General features: G+C 36.7%; 1 protein-coding gene across 18 annotated transcripts in view; it reads right to left on the reverse strand.

Moving 5' to 3' along the window:
* mapk8ip3 (mitogen-activated protein kinase 8 interacting protein 3) overlaps window positions 1-18,512 on the reverse strand; it is a 36,945-nt gene extending 18,433 nt beyond the window's left edge. For 3 of the 18 annotated variants that reach the window (XM_051105438.1, XM_051105440.1, XM_051105410.1), the window contains exons 1-13: window positions 17,533-18,510; window positions 12,757-12,877; window positions 12,582-12,652; window positions 12,114-12,202; window positions 7,208-7,231; window positions 6,491-6,635; window positions 5,629-5,848; window positions 3,525-3,621; window positions 3,182-3,300; window positions 2,653-2,664; window positions 1,715-1,732; window positions 1,201-1,258; window positions 957-1,109 (exon numbers count right to left, since the gene is read on the reverse strand). In XM_051105438.1, coding sequence (XP_050961395.1) covers window positions 957-1,109; window positions 1,201-1,258; window positions 1,715-1,732; window positions 2,653-2,664; window positions 3,182-3,300; window positions 3,525-3,621; window positions 5,629-5,848; window positions 6,491-6,635; window positions 7,208-7,231; window positions 12,114-12,202; window positions 12,582-12,652; window positions 12,757-12,877; window positions 17,533-17,832 — 1,427 coding nt within the window. In that variant the 5' untranslated portion in view covers window positions 17,833-18,510. Of the gene's footprint in view, window positions 1-956; window positions 1,110-1,200; window positions 1,259-1,714; window positions 1,733-2,652; window positions 2,665-3,181; window positions 3,301-3,524; window positions 3,622-5,628; window positions 5,849-6,490; window positions 6,636-7,207; window positions 7,232-12,113; window positions 12,203-12,581; window positions 12,653-12,756; window positions 12,878-17,532 lie in introns of all 18 variants that reach the window. The other 15 variants (XM_051105450.1, XM_051105443.1, XM_051105451.1 and 12 more) reach the window with 11 other exon arrangements.
* Between the last annotated feature and the right edge of the window lie 3,155 nt (window positions 18,513-21,667).

A 21,667-nucleotide genomic window follows, 5' to 3' on the forward strand; every position in this document is an offset into this window, starting at 1 on the left:
TCTCTTTAATGGGGGGACTTGTCCCCCTCAGTGTCTATGATGTTCATAGCCTTGGATTAAAATTGTTTTTAAAGTGACAGTTCACCCAGAAATGAAAATTCTGTCATTAATCACTCACCCTCATGTCGTTCCAAACGTGTAAGACCTTCATTCATCTTCAGAACACAAATTAAGATATTTTTGATGACATTTGAGAGCTTTCTGACTCTGCATAGTCAGAAACACAACTGACAAGTTCAAGGTCCAGAAAGGTAGTAAGGACATTGTTAAAATAGTCCATGTGACATCAGTGGTTCAACCGTAATTTTATAAAGCTGCAAGAATACTTTTTGTGCACGAAGAAAACAAAAATAATGACTTCATTCCACAATTTTTACTCTTCTTTGTCAGTCTTCGATGTTCACAAAAGTACTAAGACACATGCTGATGTAGAACATCCATCTCTCTAAGTTCAACATCTGTATAATCCGGTTCAAATAAGTAAGACCGGTCATCCTCTTTGTCAAAATATTCAGATATGTTTACAAAGACCTTCCTCTGAAAACAAGGAGCAGTGCATCCAAATTCTGTCAGAACGTCGGCTCATCCGTCAGCAGCACCACACACGTGTTGTGATACTTTCGTGAGAGTTGAATGAGTTGAATGAAGTCATTATTTTAGTTTTCTTTGCGCACATAAAGTATTCTCCTAGCTTCATAACATTAAGGTTGAACCACTGATGTCACATGGACTATTTTATCAGTGTCCTTACTACCTTTCTTGGCCTTGAATGTGTCAGTTGTGTTCCTGTCTATGAGGGTCAGAAAGCTCTCGGATTTCATCAAAAATATCTTTATTTGTGTTTAGAAGATGAACAAAGGTCTTACGGGTTTGAAACGGCATGAGGGTGAACAAATAATGACAGAATTTTCATTTTTGGGTGAACTATACCTTTAAAATTCAATGGAAACACAGACCTCTTTAGCTCTTCCTCCAGTTCTTTCACTTTCTGGTCCACTTTGGTCTTGGACTGTTTCACTGTTTCCAGCTCTTCCCGGAGAACTTCCTGTTCACTCGACAGCTCATCCACTTTAGCAATCAGGTCATTCTTCACAATATTCAGGGCATTCCTACAGACAGCAAATGATTCCATTAGAACATGTAGACGGATATTTACATGTACAAACGCATATACATATTCTGTCTTTCTTTCTCTCTTACTTGGTCTCAAGTAGTTGTTTGTTCTCCGTTAGTAGGTTTTCCACCTCTTTCCCCATACCTGAGGGATATACAGTGTTAGCAGGAGTAAAGACCACCATGAGCTCTTTCCAAATCTCAGATAAACAAACTAAGGGACAGCTGATTCAAAACTACATCACAATTGTTTAAAATTACACCACAATCACAAAGAATTACAGTACATTTTATCACTTCAGTGAAATCTCCACTTTATTTGGGACACTAAACAATGACCTTTAAGGGTTTTATCCAAAGGGATATACAGCCTAACTTGATAAGTGGACTAGAGAACATCCAAACTGACTTGGTAATATGATTCATATGAGCCGTAAAGCCATGCATTCGAAAGCACAGCACTGAGCAGCCGAAGTTAATAGGATTAGAAGAGCAGAGGCACAGGAGAACATCTCACCAAAGCATAGCTACAAATACAGAAAGTATCACAATGTCCTACTAAAAATAACATGAAGGGGGAACAGGAGGCTATGAGCCTTACCAAAGAAATCATCCCGGACTGAAATAGAGAGCCGAGGAGGAAACGGAAGGAAAGTGGCGAGGAAGGAGGAGGCAGCCAAATGACAGGAGTAAAGGTATGAACGTAAAGACAGAAGAGAAAATTAAAGGAAAAAGATAATGACGGAAGTGAAGAAAGATGGAATTAAAAAAAGATTAAGAGAAGAGAGAAAAACAAATGGACAGGTACATGTTAGATATTTATCATCACACACAAATAAGCACGCGCGCACACACACCTGATCATTCCTTTATAAAGCAAAATTAAAACAAATGATCAATCAATGATTAATATATCAGATCTTTAAATATATTACATTTTTGAGGGACTGCCTTTAACAATTACAAAATAGCTATTTATTAAAGACATGCACATACACATTCAAAGGTTTGGAGTCAGGGCGATTTTGTAATGTTTTTTAAATAACTCTCTTCTGCTCACCAAGCCTGCATTTATTTGATCAAAAATACAGTAAAAGATTAATATAATGAAATATCATTGCCATTTAAAAGAACTGTTTTCTATTTGAACGCATTTTAAAATATAATTTATTGCTGTGATGCAAAGCTGAATTTTCAGCATCACCTGATTCTTCAGAAATCATTTAATTTATATGAAATATGCATTTTTGTGAATATGTCCACAGTAACTTTTAAACAATTAAAGTCCTTGATGAACAAAAGTATTTTTTTTTTTTTTTTTTTTTTTTAAATCTAAATCATTCTGGCCCCAAACGTTTGAACAGTAGTGTGTTCTTCTTTTTTTGGTCATGTGTTTCCAAGGTACAGTTTATTGTCGTCTTTAAACTAATATGACTAATAGTGTTTCATGTTGATGTTAAATCCATGCAAAGGTCATGAAGAGCAAAAAAAAGAGTGAGAACTAAAAAAATACCAACCAATCGGTGATCAGATACACACCTGAGAATTCCCCTAGGGGCGTGGCCGAGAGAAGCACACACAGGAAGGAAGCACAGAGAGGGGTCAAGGGTCAGTGAGTGAGACGGCCAATCAAAAGAAAGATCCACCTTCACACTGAGATAAACAAATCAACCGCTCTACCTTGATAATGAAACAAAACAAATCAGAAATCTGCCAACATAAATAACAGGAATCACTCAAATGAAACAACTCAGGATAACTTCTATCAGACTAAAATGTGCTTAGGGGCAGGAGACGCAGCCATGAAGCAAGCATGATATCCCAAGAGACCTTGCTTTGGGGGTACATCCAGCAGTGTGGCTTCCTGACAAAAGGCATGCAGTTCAAAGTGCAGGGAAGAAAGTCCCTTAGCCACCATACGCTTAGCAATGGTACTTATATAAACAGAAAATTAAAAATCACTGATCTTAAATCCAGGTTACGTATAAACCAAGGTAACCTGCATTTATGAGAAACTGCACAGGTAGAATATTCAACAAAGGTTCATAATTGGAACTATGAAGCTTACCGAGAAGTTCCGCTCCTGCGTCCACATCACCGATGATGTCAGACTTGGCGTCTTTGATCTCATGGTACAGAGAGTCTGTGTTGATGCCGAATGCCTCATTCACTATGCCCTGAGAAGGACTTCAAAGGAACAGGAATTTCGTCATTATTTCTGTGCCTTATTTCACTTCAAAGCTTAAATGTCTTAAATGGCTAAATTCTTTATATTTCACAAAGCTACTTTCTAAACAGCGTTTTTAATGATTCAGAACTTTAACCTTCATGGTCCTTTTGTGTGGACTGGCAATTTTGTACTTTTTTATTTTCTTACTTAATTGTGTGAATGATATGTACGGTATGTCTACCTGTTTCCTCCTCCGAAGATTCGAGGGTCCATGTCTAGCTCTGGTGTTGAGTCTATAATTTCCTGAAACTCTGACCATTCATCACTACTGCCCATACCTACAGACACACATGAACACATGCAAATGAAAAAAAGACAAAAATTTTCTTGTAATAAAAAAAAAAAAAATCAAACTTTTGCAATTAGTAGAAAGTAAGTGAGTGGAGCGGTTTCCAGTAGTTGCCAACCAATACGCTGCCATTCAAAAGTTTGGGATCAGTAAGATTTTAAAGTCTTATGTTCTTATGCTCATCAAAATTCTGTTTATTTGATCAAAAATACAGAAAAAAATAATATGTCACCCAGGACCACAAAACCAGTCATAATAAATAAATAAGTCAGAATAAACTAAGCTTTCCATTGATGTATGGTTTGTTAGGATTGGACAATATTTGTTCGAGATAGAACTATTTGAAAATCTGGAATCTAAGGGGGGGAAAAATTCTAAATATTTAGAAAATCGCCTTTAAAGTTGTCCACATGAAGTTCTTAGCAATGCATCACTAATCAAAAATTAAGTTTTGATTTATGGTAGGTCATTTACAAAATATCTTTATGGAACATGATCTGTACTTAATATCCTAATGATTTTTGGCATAAAAGAAAAATTGGTAAATTTGACTCACATAATGTATTTTTGGCTATTGCTACAAGTATACCCGTGCTACTTAAGACTGGTTTGGTGGTCCAGGGTCACATATTATGAAATATTATTGCAATTGAAAATAAGAGTTTTCTATTTTAAAATATTATTAATTTTTGTGATGCAAAGCTGAATTGTCATCAGCCATTACTCCAGTGTTCAGTGTCACATGATCCTTCAGAAATCATTATAATATCTGGCTTTATTATCAGTCTTGGAAACAGTTGTGCTGCTTAACATATATATATATATTTTTTGGAATCTGTGATAGTTTTTTCAGGATTCTATGATGAATAAAAAGTTTAAAAAACAGGATTTATATAAAATAAAAAATCTTTTCTAAAAATGTAAATCTTTACTATCACTTTTTTTTTGCAATTGAACACATCCTTGCTGAATAAAAGTATTAATTTCTTTTAAACAAATAAAGAAAGAAAAAAAATGTACTGACCGCAAACTTGGAAACGTCAGTGTATATTGTTACAAAAGGTTTATATTTTGAATAAATGCTGCTCTTTTTAACATTTTATTCATTGAAGAATTAAAAATATTTGTTTCCAAAATTGACAATAAATCAGCATATTAGAATAATTTCTGAAGGATCATGTGACACTGAAAACTGGAGTACTGATACAGAAAATTTTGCCTTGCATCACAGGAACAAAATCTATGTTAAATTATATTAAAACAGAAAAACACTATTTTTTGTAGTAAATTTGCAGTAATATATAACTTTTCTGTATTTTTAATCAAATAAATGCAGCCTTGATGAGCAGTAAAGACTTCTTTCAAAAACATTAAAAATCTTACTGATCCCAAACTTTTTAATGGCAGCCATATCTAAAATTTTTAATTACTAGCATCCGCTATATATTATAATAGGCTTACATAACAAAATATTTATTGCTTATCAAGTTCAAATTATTATTATACAATTATTATATTAATTATTTTCAAAAAACTATTAAAATGAATTAACAGTAAATAATATCTACAAATATTAAAAAATAATTATTGAAAAAAGGTTTTGAATGTTATTTACTATCTTTTAAATTCCTTTAAAATATATATAGTACTGTTTAAAAGTTTGGAGTCAGTAAGACTTAAAATACTTCTGTTCAGTAAGGTCTATTAAACTGATTGTGTAAAAGAGACTGTTATATAACTGTTAAAAAAAGGTTTTCAAATAACAGGAAATACTGTATTTTTCTTCAAATAAACGTAGCCTTGGTGACCATAACAGACTTCTTTTAAAAACACTAAAACATTTTGCTAACCCCAAACTTTTTCCACAGGAATATGTTAACAAATATTGATACACTGATGAACATCAGCATTGGCATCAGCCTTTAAATAAATCTTTGTCGAATTGGTCGACCACTAGTTTTCTTTGTTCTTGGTCTCAGTTCTTCCCCTCTCTCACCAATGCTGACGTTCCTGGTTTCCTGAGAGACCTGCACCTCCATGTTTCTACTAAGACGCTTTGCATTCTTGCGGCCCCGCCCCCCGTACTCTCCCACCGATACCAGCCCATCGTTCAGAGGGGTAACTGTTGCCGAGGGGACAGACGAGGTGGGAGTGTTTGATTTGCTCCCTGTGCTGCTGGGCGTGGCTGCGACCGAATCTGAATCTGAGCCATCCTCCTTAAAACAGAGACAACAACATATTACATACACATTTTGATAACACTCTGCTAAACTTCTAAACTAGCAAATTTGGTATTGCTTACTACCCAGGCTTATATGCTACAAAAATATACTGTCATAAAAATAAAAAAACATTTAAAACATTTTCAAATATTAAAATATCTGTACCACTACATCCTTTAAATATCAAGACATGTATCTTCAAAACAAAAAATCTATAAGCTGAAAACAGAAACAAAAGCTTTTTCAGACAGCACTGAAACTCAAAGTGCTTTATACTCATGTGACTTAAGTCATTTGGAAAACAGGAAGTGAAGAATCACGTTCTTCCTTCTTCCTTCAAAGAACAGATGTATAATTATGTGTGCACAGCTGACAGATGCTTTGTGTAGTTGAGTTTCAGTTCATTAAATCGGCTTATTTTAAACACATCTGTTCATTTCAGATGGCTAAAATAAGACAGCGACGTCACAGGACAAGGCAGAGGATGGACGGCCAAACCGAAATCATGGGCCCTTGGAGGCCTGCTGGTGTCCATCGGAAAACCACCCATGAACCTGATCTTGACAGTGGCTGACAGAATGATGATTATCATGACTCCTCCCCTGACGCTTCAGGGCGGAGTCATATCTGTCACACCTGGTAGCCAGGGGCGTAGACAGGTCTGCTGAGATCGCTGGAATGCCAGACGTCTGTCGAAACCATTCTAGCCCCCCCAGGACCCCCACGTACCATGCCATCTCCGCCAGGAAACAAACTCAGTGATGGGGGGCGCTCTGTTTTACTGCAGAAATAGAAAGAGAGACAAAGAAGATTAAATATTATAAACACTAAACCAACACTGGCACATAAAAATGAGCTCAACGGACAGGGTGAGAACATATAAAGACACAAAACCACATAGGAGAAAGAGGTACAGGTTTTTCAGTCTCTGACTTCAAGACTGCTAAACTGGGTGTTTGGGTGGATGGCAGGTTAATTTTTTATGATGTTTTAATAACAAAGTTCGGCAGCACGAGTAGCACAGGTGCAACTCGTCTAGCTAATCATCCGACCTTGCACAAGTCATATATATATACACACAGCTGACTTACCCCTGTCATTTGACAGTTTTTCGGCATCCCCCCTCCACCCCAACTCCTCACTCTTAATCTATCCTCATCCCATACTTCGGATGGAGGAGTTCTCTGGGTTCGGGCCATATTCCAGGCGCCAAAATAAGCTTACTGTTTACTCAACCAGGTTAGATGTAAGGGTGAACTCGTGAAATTTTAAAGGAGTAAAATGGGAGATAAAAAGGACTGCAGGGAGACACAGGGGTTTGGGGAGCTGTCCGATATTGCGGGGCATTTTTACCTTTTCCTCCAGTTGGGTCGATGACTGCAGAGACACACACAGGCACACGCACAGAAAGAAAGAAACATAAAGAAGGTGAACACACGCACACTCACAAACACAGTCACACTACACTGACACCGGACATAACGTCACATTACATACAGTACACAGTACATAAAAAAACAGATGGAAACATGATAAATTTGCAAGCAAAACCTTAATTGTCACAATTAGCAACTGTGTAACTGGATGACTTATTTCATAATGTGTTATTTTGTTATTTTCATTATAGCAATGTATGTATACATATGTACTGCATACATACAAAATAGGGGTGGGCAATATGACCAAAATCTTATATGGGTCATTCTATAATTGTGGGTACATCTCATGTCTGTGAAGTACATTTTTTATACATTTTCATCAGTATAAAGCCCCGATACTTAATTTTCTAGTTTTTAACAATCACATTACTATATATTGAACAAGACATATCCTTTGTTTGGTTTTTATCCAGCTGTTCGATTTTCTAAAGTTGCTCATTCTACTCTGTATTTAAGCATGAAAATTACCTCAAATATAAATTAATTTCATAGTTTTGCCTTCAGTTAGATTAGGTTATCAAGACATTTGGGTGTGCGCTTAAAAAATAATGTGTTAATAAAATGTGTTAATGTGTTAATAAAGTGTTCAAAAAAACATTTTCATCTAAGTTACCCACTAGAAACCTCCCCCTCAGAAAGGAATGATTTGTCCCATTCTCACATAATTTGCACAATATGATGATATTTCCTCTAGAAGCACATGGATGAAACATGTTCTCTCTCTTTTCCCTAATACTGGTTAAACTAGCAAACCTGTGTCAAGAGTGGATTAATTGCATGTCAACAGTGCTACACAAGCATTATTGCTGCAAATTTGACAATTTAACTAAAATATATGTTTTGTTTATGAAGATATATTTCTAAACATACCATATGCTCAGCAGTTCTAGTCTTCCATGTTGAGTGTAGGCCCAAAACACTAAAAATGTCGACTAAGATACCTGTCAACTGTGTTACCCAGTTAAGGTAACATGGTAGACAGTAGCAAACATAGATGGTATTTAATGCACATATTTCTACAGATCACCTTTATTTATATAGCACTTCATACAGCACTTTATACACTATATATTGTTTCAAAGCAGCTATGTAAGGTCAAGTTTGGGTTTTTGGGAAACAGGAAAACTTTTTTCTTCACACTGTCAAATTCTAAATGTACCCCTAATTACAGAATGACCCATATCATGACATGAGTAATTTTATTTCACAATATATAAATGTAATTTATATTCAAAGATAGATATCACAATATAGTTATTTTTCCTTTAAATACAATCTTTATCATTTCAAAATTTTTGAGAGCACAAAAATTTCATAATCCTTGTCACCATATTGTATTCACCAGTTTAACTCAAGCTTACTGCAAACAAGTAAACAGTAACCAATAAGAATGAGAAACTAATTACAAGCAATAAGACAAAAAAACTACAGTAGAACAAATAAATAGCAAATGCTACATACATTGTATAAAGTAATCAAATGTATAAAAACACTGCATATTCTTCACTTTGTAAATGAAATATATATTTCTTCTTATTAAGGCTACAAAAGTGATTTAGTCAAGAGCAGTGAGAGATTTTCTCTCTTTTGTTGTTTGATTAACATGAATAACAGACAGCATGAATATCAGACTGCTGTCACTTTAAGCACTGCCCGGATCTAATATGTGACCCTGGACCACAAAACCAGTCTTAAGTCGCTGGGGTATATTTTGTAGCAATAGCCAAAAATACATTGTATGGGTCAAAATGACAGATTTTTCTTTTATGCCAAAAATCATTAGGAAATGAAGTAAAGATCATGTTCCATGAAGATATTTTGTAAATTTCCTACTGTGGATATATCAAAACTTAATTTTTGATTAGTAATATGCATTGCAAAGAACTTAATTTGGAAAACTTTAAAGGCGATTTTCTCAATATTCTGAATTTTTTGCACCCTCAGATTCCATATACTGAAATAGTTGTATCTCAGCCAAATATTGTTCTATCCTAACAAACCATACATCGATGGAAAGCTTATTTATTCAGCTTTCAGATGATGTATAAAGCTCAATTTTGAAAAATTGACACTTATGACTGGTTTTGTGGTCCAGGGTCACATATACTATTAAACACATGTTTTCTTTCTCAGCTGTTTGCTTTTACTTAAGACCTAAATTACTGCTTTTACAAGGATACTTGCAAAGACGGCCAATTTTTTGATACATACAAGTGTATGTATTTGACTGTTTAAGGACTATAAAGCGGCAAAAATAACTTGGTTCAATACCACCGTGCTCTATGAGCACCGTCTTAACCTGAGCGTGAATTCTCTTTCACAGCCAATTGTGTTTCAGTGGCTTAAAATCACTTGTTTTTAAACAGCAATGCTTAAAAACACGTGCAAACTATATGTTCTTGTGACCACATAGCACAGCAGCATCACATGACATGTTTCTAGTTAATTGTGTCTATTGGTATACTGACCAACCCTAATACAAAAACAAAAATATTTATTACGTTCCATGGATAAATGAGTCATCAGTGCAGCTGACTCTGATTCAGCTCTGACATGTCAAGGTTAAACTCCTAAAGCTATTTAAAAGCGCTGTATCTGATGATTTCATAATTTACTAACATAAGAAAATAATGTATACAGCAACTAGGAATGTAACAATATAAAAATCTCACAATATGATAATATCTAGATATGAAGTCATATTTATTGCAATATTTAAAAAAAGAAATTGAATATTTTTGTTCATTTTAAAGTTAAATTATTGTTTGGCAACCTATGTTATTACCTAAGAAAAATGTAAAATACTGTTAAATAAGTGAAAATGAATATTTCATAGGTATATTATTTTTCCTTTACACTACAGTAGGGAAATTACAATACTTCTTTCCTAATTTCTACACTTAAGATATTTTGAATTTGGACTGCAGTAACGTTACCCATTTAAACCTTTAGCTGTTGGTAATTCATACTGAACTTTTAAGCTTTTATTTTGATTGAAACGGCAGTAGAGCTTTTATTTTAATGGAAAACTCCTGCGAAAATAAAGCATAACTAGTGGCTGTTGCGTTCCCAAATGCGTGCTAAGCCCACTGCACATGCAATAAACATTAATTGAATTCACTGTGAACTGAGCCGCAGAAAACACCGGATCATGAGCTGATCGCCTGCTCGCTTAGCTTTGAAACGACTTGACGAAGGGATTAAGCCATATTGTGCTTTTGGTTTTAGTTCATTTGACAGACACTGTGCCAAAGCAAATTGACCCAAAACACAACTTTAAAGACCTTTTATGTTAGAATAAGAAGTTTAAATACATTTTAAAAACAACACTTTTTGCCCAGAAGACATATCGTTTTATATTGTCATGTGACCACAATGATACAGAGACAGTTTTGCTATTGCAGTACCTTGATATTGATAATACCGTTACATCCCTAACAGCAACTGAAGGCATTGTTTTCCTTAGGCAAAAAACATCAGTTCTGACTCTGTCACAAATCCAAAAATCGAACCTGCAAGTATGCCTAATCGGTTGAAATCAACTGGCTGTGTTTCAATGAAAGGAGAAATGTGTGAAATGTGTGGAGATGTGTGTTTAATTGAGTATGACTATAAGCCAGCCACAACTCTAGCTCTGACTAAGCAAGATATGACTAACTGTCACTGAGCATCATCACCCAGCGCCTAGCAACGCTGTCTCCAAGACAACTGTTTCAATAATGGGCCATTTTGTATTATCAAAATCCAAAGCATTCAATACATACATCCAAAGTGCAATACACAGTCATAGCTGATGTTCCAAAATGAGAGAATATGAGTTTCTAATTCAAAATTTGAAATATTTAAAGGGGTCATCGGATGCAAAGTTCACTTTTTCATGTTGTTTGAAGATTAATGTGTGTTGGCAGTGTATGTACACATCTACCCTATAATGAAAAAATCTATGCAGTGGTTTTTAATTAATCTGTAAAAATAATATCCCCTTCACACCGACAGAGGCGGCTCCCATGACAGTTGACTGACATGAGCATCTTACCTCAGATCAGCTGTCACAGTGCGACCTCCATTGTTTCGATGCTGAAGCAGGGATGTAAGTTAGACAAGAATATCTTTGATTGAGCAATTGAGGTGTTGTGTTGCTGGATGTAATAATGAACGTAGTGGTCGTCATTTACTCCCGACAGCTGAGCCGCTGAAGATGCAGTGTGTGCAATTTGTTTGTGAAGGGAATGTGGCTCCTGATCTACATATATCCGTCTATGTTCGTGCAAATCATTCGTGATCCAGCTTCACTTACAGCAGAAATGAGTATACAGGTTTTTTTATGAATCTCTGCAATTACCTTTCCTAATAACGTGCTAGTTAGCAAGTTTAGCGGCTAAACGCGGCTAAATGTGGCTAAAGTAAACAGGCTCGTCAATCCACAGAGAGAAGAGAGGGGCGGGGCGAACAGAGCTCATTAACATTTAAAGCAGCCTCAACCAGAACAGGATAATTTTTGCATAGCTGATTTTGGCAAGGTAAAAAGGGTGTTGTTTTACACAACCACTGAGAATTTTTAACCAAAGTATATTATAAACTTTTCATTACGACCCTAAAGAATCATATCAACTTGTGGAAAATGGGCATCTGATGACCCCTTTAACTCTTTTCAGAACAAATCAGAGGAATTCTTCCCACTGGTTACCAACAAAGCATGATATTTAATGGCACAAAGAAACATGCAAAACAAAAATGAATTCCAAATGCGCATTCCAAACTCTTCATGCAAATGAAGGGTCGGAATTGCTGCATGAATGTTAATTATACAAGTTACTCACGCCCGTCCGCAGCCTGTAGATTCGGACTGGTTGCTGCCTGACTGTTGCATCTTTGAGCGCTCAATGTGTTCCACATATGTCTGTATCATCTGAGGAAAAAAATCAGTGTTAGTGTATACGCTGATATTTTCGAGAAGTGCAGCTAATTGCTAATAGTGTCCCCACAACTTTGACTAATGAACTTCCATTATGTATCGATTCATTTTCCATGCCAAAAATAAATGTATCAAGATCACAATCACAAAAAGCTATTTTTAGCAGCTAACATTTTTTAAATAAATATATAAATCAAATAACTAGAAACAGTATATCCAATAGCGAAATTTCCATTAACTTCCATATTATTTTATCCATTCCCATAACTTCCTACAATTCCTACATCCTTTTCCATTCTTATTTACAGGTTTTCTATTATGGGAATCCTGTGTTAATTTGAGTTATGAATATGTGCTGGGGGGTTTTACTGACCTCTGTATGGCGCTGGTGAAGGGCGTTATACTCTTTCTTCATGTCTGATTCTCGGTCTTCCAGACGAGAGACTACAGGAGAGGAACATCACACAAATGCATAGTGCAAGAAACTCAAATCTCTATTTGTGTCAATGTGTGTGTATGAACAAATGTAGTTAAATGCACAGACTTACTCTGGTCGGCGTAGTTCTTGGTCTTCAGCTCGAGTTGTTTTGTTTGTAGCTCCAAAGTCTCCACCATGGACTGCAACTCCTTCTTATCTGCCTCCAGGGAATCTTCAAATTCAATGAACTTCTGTTAACACACAAACACACACACATTCACACAAGGTCAGATCTTATAGCCTTTATCTTACAGCCTGAATCAGGTGAAAATACAGTGGCCAAGAGAGCCCAACAAGCTGCAAATAGAAAAAACACCAGCAAATGAGTATTTGCAGTGCATTTTTGTATTATTTGGATTGCTGTGAGTATTTGCAGTGCATCTCTGTATTTGGTTGCATTGTAAGTATATGTACTACGCTTCTGTATTTAGTTGCATTGTGAGTATTTGTAGCATGTGTTGTCAGAATGATGTTTTCTTGTTTTGCTGGTGTTTTATTATTTGCATGGCCACCATATAAAAGCCTGAATTGGATGGAATGATGGATAAATAGACAGACTGATAAACATATGATAGATAGATGTGATCTCTGAGATATAAAAAAAAGAGAGAGAGAGAGAGAGTGTGTGTGTTTGTGTGTGTATGTATAACTGAACTGACTTTCAGTGCAAAATTATCTATAACCACATTATGAAGCAGAACAGCACAAGGTCAAAAAGCATTTTTGAGAAGGGATTGTTCTTCGAATACAATACAGTCACATTTACACACACAGTTACCCGGGTACATTACACACACACACACTCCAAGTGCAGTGTGTGGTGACTTTGAGCTGCAAGGATTTAAGTGGAACACAATAGGCTCTTTCTGCAGTGCAGCCCAGCCACAAACAGCCTCCTGGAATTCAGTAATCCCAGCACTGCAAAGAGAGGGAAAAACCAAATGCACTCTATCTGACACTATACATTTCAAATCTCTCTTCAGTGAACACATCACACTAGGCCGATCATGTCATTCTAATGAGTGTTTTGACTTATAAAGTCATTTCCAGAGTACTACATACACCCCATATCATATCAAAACCATGTCTACATATGGGATTATAAAGGCATTAAAAGTTGCGTAATCCTTTTCATAATGTAATTCCAGAATGCTAATTTGAGTTCTTGGTATACCTTGACATAACAGTATCCCACTTTCAAAGAAAAAGTTTTAAAACACATCTCTCTGTCAGAATCTGGTTGGCCAGACAAATGGTCATCCAAAACTTGCGGCACTGGATGAGGTTATATTGCTGTGTCAGGCTGGTTGGGATGCCCAAAAAAATGACTGTGCAGAGTCACAGTGTTTACACTTTTTGGAGGAAGTAAGTTACAGCTTCACTTGCACTTTTTTAATAATGCACGATTTTAATAATGAATAAAATTACACATGACAAGTTGGAGTAGAGCCAAGTGCACCTGTTACGCCACCATACAACAAAAAGATTCTAAATGAAAGATTCTAGAATGCAAGTTCATCAGAAAGATTCTAAAACGCAAGTTCACTGCAATGATGTTTAATCAGAGTAATCAGACACTGACTTCTCCCTCAAGGATCGATAATTGTATTATATCAAGCTGTCTGACATTCAGAATATGTGTTCATACATGGATGAGTCTATGTAAGAGAAGACAGCGAGAAATAGTGAGGTGGATGTTCTTACTGTGGCCATTATAGTCTACTGCCATAATCCCAGAGGATGCGAAACTGGAGAATGCTGTTTACTCCCTCTCTCTCTCCATCCCTCACTATCTCACTCGCTCTGTGCTCTCTGTCTGTCTCATAACATGAGAATCGGATTACAGCGGCAGCCAGCCTCCTTCCATGAGAAAATTGATTACCCATAATCACCCTCCCTGCCCATCATCCTCCCACTTTTGTCCTCTGCACCCCAAGCACACAAGTCTTCACATTGCTGCAATAAAACATAAATCACCTATCCCTGACACTTAGCTATTTTATTTTATTAATTGTATTGTTTTAAACCTTAACCTATTACTTTCTTCATTAGAAACTACTACATAAATGCACAATAGATTTGAGTGAAATGTTTATTATAGAGTAAATACTGTCTAGAAATAAAAAGTGCGTTACTTAAAAATGCAGCCTCTTTCGAAAAAAAATGGTCAAATAATAAATAAATAAAATAAAGAACATTTTTGAAAAAATAATGAAGAAAACTATTTAAAATAAGCAATAAATCTAGAAGAAAAACAAATAGACTGCTATGTTTGGCTGGCTTTCATGTTAAAATTCCAAGGCAAAATAGAAGTAATCAAGTAATGGGTGAGAAGCATCACTGCAGTTACTGCATTTCATAAGCACATGTTCCTTCTCTGTAGCATCTGCAATACTGAAACACAGCCTGTATTTTCTCTTTCTTTCTGTGGTCTGATACAATAATCTTGCTCAGTTCTGATAGATCTATCATCACTCGCTCTCCATTACATATTCACACAATACATCTTTACAATTACTGCAATGACTTAAAGAGGAAGCACACTCACATTTTGATTGTGTGTTACTTACATCGCCTAAACTCTACAATAAAGCTTAACACAACAAGAATCCCAATAATGTTCCGGCTGTGCAGTCGATAATATAGTTACATTTGGAAAATGTTTTGACAATGTTAAAGGGCATCTGTTCCCTGTAGCTGTAGCAATGCCTGCTTCTGATGCCCAAAATGATGAGAGTATGTATGAGATAATCTTTTGTAGGAGATTTAGAGATTTGTTTCCAGCAAGTATAGGCTGAGCAACACATACAATTTTTGTTGTGGGACAACGCAGAGGGGTTGACAGAAGAACTGTAGTGCTTACTACTGGACTGTTGGCTTAAGTCTCTCGAGTGGACATCCCAGGGTCAAGAACAAAAAATTGACCAAGTCAAACACCAACAGCTGTTGACAACATGAGTTTCTGTGTGTAAGTAAAGAAAGAAGGTAGTATTTCATACTAACGGATATAGACAGAGGCTTTAACCCCATAAAGCCTACAGCATCATATCTGCTACATGAATTTATAAAGCATCTAAATTATCAACATGATCAAAAGTGTTGAAAACCTGTTGCACACAATCTGCTACATTCCTTCTGTTGTCTAATCGACAGTTTATACTTTTTAAAGTAAAAGGCCTTTTAGTATGATTTTAAAAACATCCCCCTTCATGTTGTGGTACACGTGTTTTTACTGTGAAATATTTAATGATAATAACTAATAAAAAAGTAAACGTGAGAATATTTTATATTGCTGAATGTTAACTGGACTGGAGCAACTTTGGTTTACTTGATTATGATTTTTTAAAGGAACAGTTCACCCAAAAATGAAAATTCTGTCATTAATTACTCACCCTCATGTCATTCCAAACCTAAGACCTTCATTCATCTTCAGAACACAAATTAAGATATTTTTGATGAAATCTGAGAGCTTTCTGACCCTGCATAGACAGCAACTCAGCTGACACATTCAAGGCCCAGAAAGGTAGTAAGGACATCGTTAAAATAGTCCATGTGACATCAGTGGTTCAACTTTAAATTAATGAAGCTACAAGAATTGTTGAATAAAGTTTTTTGCGTAACAAAAAGTATTCTTGTAGCTTCATAAAATTATGGTTAAACCACTGATGTCACATGGACTAATTTGTCAATGTTCTTGGTACCTTTCTGGACCATGAACGTGGTCATCTCAGTTGCTGTCTATGCAACTGAAAGCTCTCGGATTTCATCAAAAATCTTAATTTGTGTTACGAAGATTAACAGTCTTACAGGTCTGGAATGATATGAGGGATAGTAATTAATGACAGAATTTTCAGTTTTGGGTCAACTAACCCTTTAAGAAAATCATGTTAAAATGTTAGTATCAAATATTATACAACAGACAGCTAAGGAACATTTATTTGTACATCTGTCAATCATCATTGTGTTGCACTGCATTATGTTAGGCGCCCAACAATTAAAACTACACCCTGATAGCACACGTACATCTCAGAGACGTCTATTTGACCTCTGCATTTATATCTGCAAGATGCAGTTTGCTCATCTGCAATACGTCTACTGAACGTTTCCTATCAGATGTCAAATAGACGTCTATTAGATGTCTTTAAGATGCCTATGTTTTAGAATGCATGTAAAACTATCATCCTACAGACGTCTGCCAGACGTTTGCACACAGCAGATGTTTTCCAAATCAAGAGATCTTTAACAGACATCTTGCAGACGTACGTGTGTTATCTGGGCAGAGCTTTGAGCATAAATCTACAAATCTGAATATCATCTTACAAAGTCATATTATTGGGAGATACAGAGTTTCGACTGATATTTATATACATTTTATGTAAATAGTCTGTTATACCGTCATAAAAAAAATCAAGCTATTAGAATTTCATCTTACTTTTCAGCCATATAAATAACAACAGCCGCAAATTGCCTTTTATCTCAGCTTTGAATAAAATTGATCTGTTTATGAGTGAACTCCATATCCTCACTGCTAAATTGGCTATAAAAGCCTGATGTATTGAATATGTTACAAATCAAACACATGCAAACTATTTCGTTTTTTAGACTTTTTGGTTTGTTTTTTTAGTCTTTATAAACTTCCATTTCAACAAAATACATTGTTCTGACTATTGTTTCATATGCCGGGCTCCACAGGGTTAAAGAGCCAGTGCCAGTGTTTACAGGGCCCTTGTAAATGTTTACAGACCCAGTTATGATCAAATAATAAAACCATCTTGTGTGAAGAGGAGGTTGTATGACGAGAATGGCAGGATGTGTGATGAGATGATAATATTGTTATTATATTTACCTCCTCCGCCTGTTTGCGCAGCGATTTCTCCCGTTCATACTGCGTGATGAGTTGCTCGTTGTCCTCCTTGAGAAGTTCCAGCTCCACCTCATGCTCCTGGTTCTCCGTTAAAACCGAGTCGAGGTTCTCCAGAACATTCACCACCAGCGGCATCAGCTCCTTCACCACCTCCTCATCGTAGCTCTTGATGAGGCGCTCGAACTCCCGGTAAATGCTGCTGGCGAGGCCCGACACCCGCTCTGACATGACAGACACGGCCCCGTAATCGTCCTGGTACACCACCTCGTCCAGCTCCATCATCTTGGCGGCGTTTGATCAAAGCTCGTTATTAGAGAAAGAATAAATAATACACCGGCGACACGAATCGAAATGGCGAAATGGCTTCTATGAATTCATGACAATGTCATCAGGTGCACATGATGACACTTCGCTCCACGGCCCGATTCCACCAGCAACAGCCGGATTTTGGGACGCACGGCCGTTTAATATTCAATATTTGTTGATCAGACGGAGCGCTCTCGAGGGGACGAGCCCTCTTCCCCGCCCGTGCTCCTGCGCCACAGCGTCGGCAGCTCGATCACACGCGCCTCGCCGCTACTCGATGGTTCTCCGGTTGCGTCCGTCTCATCGCTGCACTGGAGCGAAATCCATCGCATCACATCACGCCCAACGAGCGTCTGACTGACGATGCACCTGCCTCTCAACAGCCGCAGCTCGCCAGCCCAGCCATTACTGAAAAATCAATGGAGGAAAAAAACGAGTATAAATAAATAAATACGGGAATAAATAGCTACCTTGCGATTTGCCTATGAGCTCTTGCTGTCACTGATCGGATTTTGCGTTCTAGCGTTATGTTAGACTGATCATTTGTGGCATTACAGATCAGTCCGGTGCTTGACAGGGCGGCGGGGGTTCGTGATGCTGTTTCCGTCGGTGACTCTCGCAGGCTGATGATGGAGGGGCCAGCTGACGTCACAGCGCCTGCATGGAGCAGGCCAGGATAATGATGTCTCATCGCTGCTGTGCGCCTGCGACCATTAACGAAATGAATTATGTTATTGTTGTGTTTAATGTATTCTATACCGTAAATATTAAACGCAAACAATGGCGCATTGATTAATACATAGTCCTTCTTTCACTTAAGATTTTTTTAAATATGTTTTTTAACGAGTGTGTAAACAGAAGCTGTTAATTTAGGGGCCCAGGGAATCACACATATAAGGTCACTTTCCCAGTTGAAGATAATCGGTTTAAGGCATCACATCAGCAATTTTTTTTTTGAGCTGACCGCAAAAGTTCTCGCCAAACCCATCACGGATTGCATCATGTTGCTCTCTAGCCCCCACGCGACTTCAAATGGGATTGCGATTAACGCAATTGGCAGTGTGGCACAGTCTGCAGCAGTTTATTGAAAAGGAAGATAGATTTTAATTAAATTCCTGTGACATTTTTTTAACAAACTTTTGGCATTTGCATCTTTGTATTGACCTGACCACTGATTCTTGAACGAAACTCATGAGAATGTCACAATATATCAATACATCATGAAAAATAAAAATTAGTGTTTTTAACAGACACATTTCTCTCTTAACAAAATGTACACGCAAATGGTATTTATTTAACCCTCTGGTGGTCTTCGGTCATTTAAAACTGTTTTATGTTATAGGAATCCTACAAAACTTGATATATATGAAGAGTTCAGATGCAAAACCAGCTAAAAGCCATCTCAGTCAAAAATGAGATAATGATACTGAGTGAATGCTCTTGACACATATTATACATCCATCAAATACTTTTACTTCAAACTCGCTAAATTCCCTACTTACATAGAAACCTATACAAAGTAGCCAGAAAGAAATGCTAATTTTAAAGAAATATGTCAGATGAATTTAAAGACTTTTGCATCTGAACTCTTCATATGCAGTGCCTTGTGAAAGTATTCAAACCCCTTAATTTTTTTGATGTTTTTATGTTTCAGTCTTATGTTAAACTGCTATAAATAGCTTCTTCTTTTTCCACATCAATCTATACTCCATACACCATAATGACACAGCAAAAAACAGATTTGTGACAACTTTAAAAATGTATTAAAAATAAAACACTGAAATAATTGCATAAGTCATTTGGCAGTTCTCTGCCAAACTTCTCCTTGCCTCTTTACCTCTCAAGCACCGTCAGCTTGGATGGGGGTTGGCAGACATTTTCAGGTTTCTCCAGAAATGTTTATTGGGTTCAAGCCCAGTCTGTGGCTGGGCCACTCAAGGACATTCACAAAGTTGTCTATAAGCCACTCTTGCTTAGGATCATTGTCCTGTTGTAAGGTGAATCTTTTGCCCAGTCTGAGGTTCTGAACGCCCTGGACTGGGTTTTCGTTAAGTTTATCTCTATATTTTGCTGTGTTGAGCTTTCCTCCTATTCTGACGAGTCCTTCAGTCCCTGCCGCTGAAAAAGAGCAAAAAAAAAAAAAAAAGAGAACAGCCCGGGTTTTCGGAACATGTAAATATTGTCACATTTCTACTTGCATAATAATAATTAAAAAAAAAAAACAGCCCCACAGCATGATGCTGCTACCTCCACACTTTACAGATCGGATGGTACTTTGCAGGTGATGAGCAGTCCTTGGGTTTCTCCAAACATGATGCTTGGATTTGAGGTTCATCAGACCAGAGAATCATGTGCCTTACAGTTTGAGAGTTCTTTAGATGATTTTTTTTTCAAATTCCAAGTGGCTTTCATGTGTCTTCAATGAGGAGAGGATTGAGTTTGGCCACACTGCCATAAAGCCCAGATCAGTGGAGTGTGGCAGTGATGTTTGTCCTTCTGTAAGTTTCTCCCATCTGCATATATGACAGTGTTTCCCCTAAACCCCCACCCCAGATCACAACAGAAGTCATTTAAGGTTACCCTTTCTATAGAACAAGTCCATACCTTATTCTTTTATTAAACAAACTGAATAGCCTTACGTTATTTATCTTATTTACACAACGCCATGTCATTTCTGTCTCTACATGGATTGATTTTATACAACAATTTAATAAACAAGCAATTAATATTATAAAAGACTTACTTTTTAGATAGCATGTTTCCTCTTTTTGCTCAGTTTCGCCAACAAAAATCACTCCAAACACAGCCACAGCACTGTTCGCCACAGCCTTAGCACTCTTTGAGAAACATGACAGTGTTTCGTTCATGAATGAGTCAACTGTTTAAAATGATTCGGTTTAATTGCAATGACTCACTTAACAGTGACTTGCTGCCACCTACTGGCAGTTTTAATTTCATACTTAAAGTAGCCTTTTTTTCATTTTTAAATAATTTCAGATATGTTTAAAATATCTGAACATTATTTATGCATTTGTAACTGTTGGTTAAAGAATTCCATGTCCCTCTGAGCTGCATTAAACAGTGTGTAAATACATCTAAATGCCACTTCAGATACAGCTTCTGTGTTTCCTCTGCATTGCAAAGATGAATTTTGTTGATTCTGATTTTATTTGCTTTCTAACAGCCCAAATGTCTTATTATTCTAATTGCCTAGTTAAATGTAAGAATTGGACCCAAAAGATGATGCACACTTTTAGAAAAAAAATGGCTTTATAAATGTAAAAATGCTCATAAACAGTAAAAATCAATTTAAACTTACTGGAAGATTTATTTCTATCACTGCAAATTCAGGAGTCAGGTGTCCACGGTAGTCCTTAAGATACCAGCAGCACAATAATACACTAAGAAAAATATTGTCTAATTATCGTTAATGAAAAATTCCCAGAAAATGTTGAGATATCCCTCCCAAAGCCATAAACCTACGGGAAACACTGTGTCAGGGGTAGCGAACTCTGAAGCCCTGCAGAGTTCAGCTCCAATCCTAGTTAAAACTCAGCTGCCTGTTGCTTTCTAATAATTCTTCAGATCTTGACTAGCTTATTCAGGTGCATTTGATTAGGGTTGAAGCAAAACTATGCAGGGCTGCGGCTCTCCAGGACTGACGTTCGCCACCCCTGCACTGTACGATCATGGAGCTCAACTAGAGTGACCATCAGGTTCTTGGTCACCAGTCTACACAGGACCCTTCTCTATGAATTCCTCAGTTTGGCCAGGAGGCCAGCTCTAGGAAGAGTCCTACTTATTCCAAACT

Source organism: Labeo rohita, chromosome 3 (assembly GCF_022985175.1).
Source record: "Labeo rohita strain BAU-BD-2019 chromosome 3, IGBB_LRoh.1.0, whole genome shotgun sequence".
NCBI lineage: Eukaryota > Metazoa > Chordata > Actinopteri > Cypriniformes > Cyprinidae > Labeo > Labeo rohita.